The 1,928-nt window shown below is 37.1% G+C and overlaps 1 protein-coding gene across 1 annotated transcript in view; it reads left to right on the plus strand.

The window, feature by feature from the left end:
- The first annotated feature begins 692 nt into the window (after positions 1 to 692).
- LOC102492146 (leucine-rich repeat-containing protein 37A3) overlaps positions 693 to 1,928 on the plus strand; it is a 39,557-nt gene continuing 38,321 nt past the window's right edge. The window contains exons 1-2 of the mRNA XM_006166538.2: positions 693 to 754; positions 1,435 to 1,515. Coding sequence (XP_006166600.1) covers positions 1,496 to 1,515 — 20 coding nt within the window. The 5' untranslated portion in view covers positions 693 to 754; positions 1,435 to 1,495. The remainder of the gene's footprint in view (positions 755 to 1,434; positions 1,516 to 1,928) is intronic.

Below are 1,928 nucleotides of genomic sequence, written 5' to 3' on the forward strand. Positions count from 1 at the left end.
TTTTTTTTTTTTGAGAGGTTTTTGCTGTAGGGTGTGTGTGCTTGCCAGAAAGACAGAGAGAAACAGAGAGACAGAAAGCCAGAAATCACCCCCCAGGGGGGATGGCCACGCCACAATCCCTTCTCCTTCATTCTCCTCTCAGGATCTTGGGCACGTATGCACATGTGCCCAGCGTGAGTTTAAGCCAGTGGGTCCGGGACTCGAACCGTGGTCGACTACATTGGAGTCTAGCAACATAGCCATTACGCTAACTGCTGGTCCCTGAAATGACATATTTTATTTTATTTGGTATTGAATGGCTTAGGAAAAGAAAACTAAACTGGGAAAGTATATAAATGTGGGATTAGAAATTATATATAGAGGTAAAACCATTGAACTTGTAATCTAGAATTTGATGAGACTACGAAAGGTCATCTAGTCAATATTTCTGCTCTCAGGGAAGATTACCTCCAAAACCTATCAACATCTATGGTTGTTAATTTTATGAAGATCAAGAAGGTGAGACTGTTAGGAGAGGTACAGTTTGGGCTAGGGACTCTGGAAAGTTCAAATACAACTCTAAAGATTCAGAGTATAAATCAAACTATGTACTCAATATTATCAATCCTAAACTCTATTTTTCCTGCTAATTAGATCTAATAGCTAATCAAGGCAACATTTTCCTTCTCTTTCTTCCCCCTAGAGATTTATCCTGCAACAAAATACAATATATTGAAAGACGTACATTTGAGTCACTACCTTTTTTGCAGTATTTGTAAGTTACAAATTTCACTTTGTTATATTAGAAATTTGTTTGAAACAATTCTAAAACTCTTGCTATTCATTTAAAATGATTAAAAATTTACTAGTAGAAATTTACTAAAATTATTTAAGAAATCCTTTCATTTCTAGCAAAGATCAGTGTAAGAATTATTATCCAGATCAGAGTGAATAACTATGGAGCAGTGGTTCTCTTCTAGTGTGACTTGGCACCCAGGTGACATTTGGCAGTGTCTGGAAGCACGTTTGGTTGTCACAGCGATGAGTGTGCTACTGGCATCTAGGAGGCAGAGGCGAGATACAGTGAAAAAACCTGCAATGTGTAAGACTAATCTCTACAACAAAGAGCCTCCAGCCCCAAATATCAACAGCATTGGGGTTGTCAAATCCTGTTTTAGAGAAATAAAGATCACTCAGCATAACTATTTCCTGAGCATTCACTATTTCAGATCTAATGTACCATATGTGTAAATACATACATGTAAACCATAAATCAGTATCTTGTCTTGTATATTGTATATCGATGAGATTTCTTTAGTGTATGGAGAAAGTATCAAGGTTATATTTTATCATATATAAATTAGAATCACTGCCAAATGATTAGTGTTCTAAGACTGTATTTCTTCTTCTTCTTCTTTTATTGGCTTGTATCTTTTTTCCTTCTTTTTTTGGTAGAAATCTCGGTTGTAATTTAATCACAGAACTGAACTTTGGAACCTTTCAGGCCTGGCATGGAATGCAGTTTTTACATAACGTGTAAGTGAAATAGAAGTTGAACACATGTAAAACCTATTTATACACGGAAACATTACACACTTATTGGTTAGCTGGGGGTAAGCCCACTAAAAACTCTAAAAAGTATGTCTTAAAATCCATCCATCCATCCAGCTTTTTCAAATGAGGGAACTAAGGTACAAAGAGGCCAAGAGACTGTGTAACTGGCATATACATGCTCTGCTTTCCTCAGTACTGATTTTGGCTGGGCAATCAAAGGCATGAAAAAAGTTACACTCAAATTAGCATTGTTCTGGGAGCCCAGTGATACTGCTCTGATATATGAACGGTTCTTAAAACTCCACTTTGGAATTTATCCTGCCCGCATGAGGAGTTCCTAACTGCTCAAATGTGTGCAACACAGAGCTGCAAAGAAAGAAGTCTAACCCTGTCCT

Source organism: Tupaia chinensis, unplaced genomic scaffold (genome assembly GCF_000334495.1).
Source record: "Tupaia chinensis unplaced genomic scaffold, TupChi_1.0 Scaffold144275_1, whole genome shotgun sequence".
In the NCBI taxonomy this organism is placed as follows: Eukaryota; Metazoa; Chordata; class Mammalia; order Scandentia; family Tupaiidae; genus Tupaia; species Tupaia belangeri.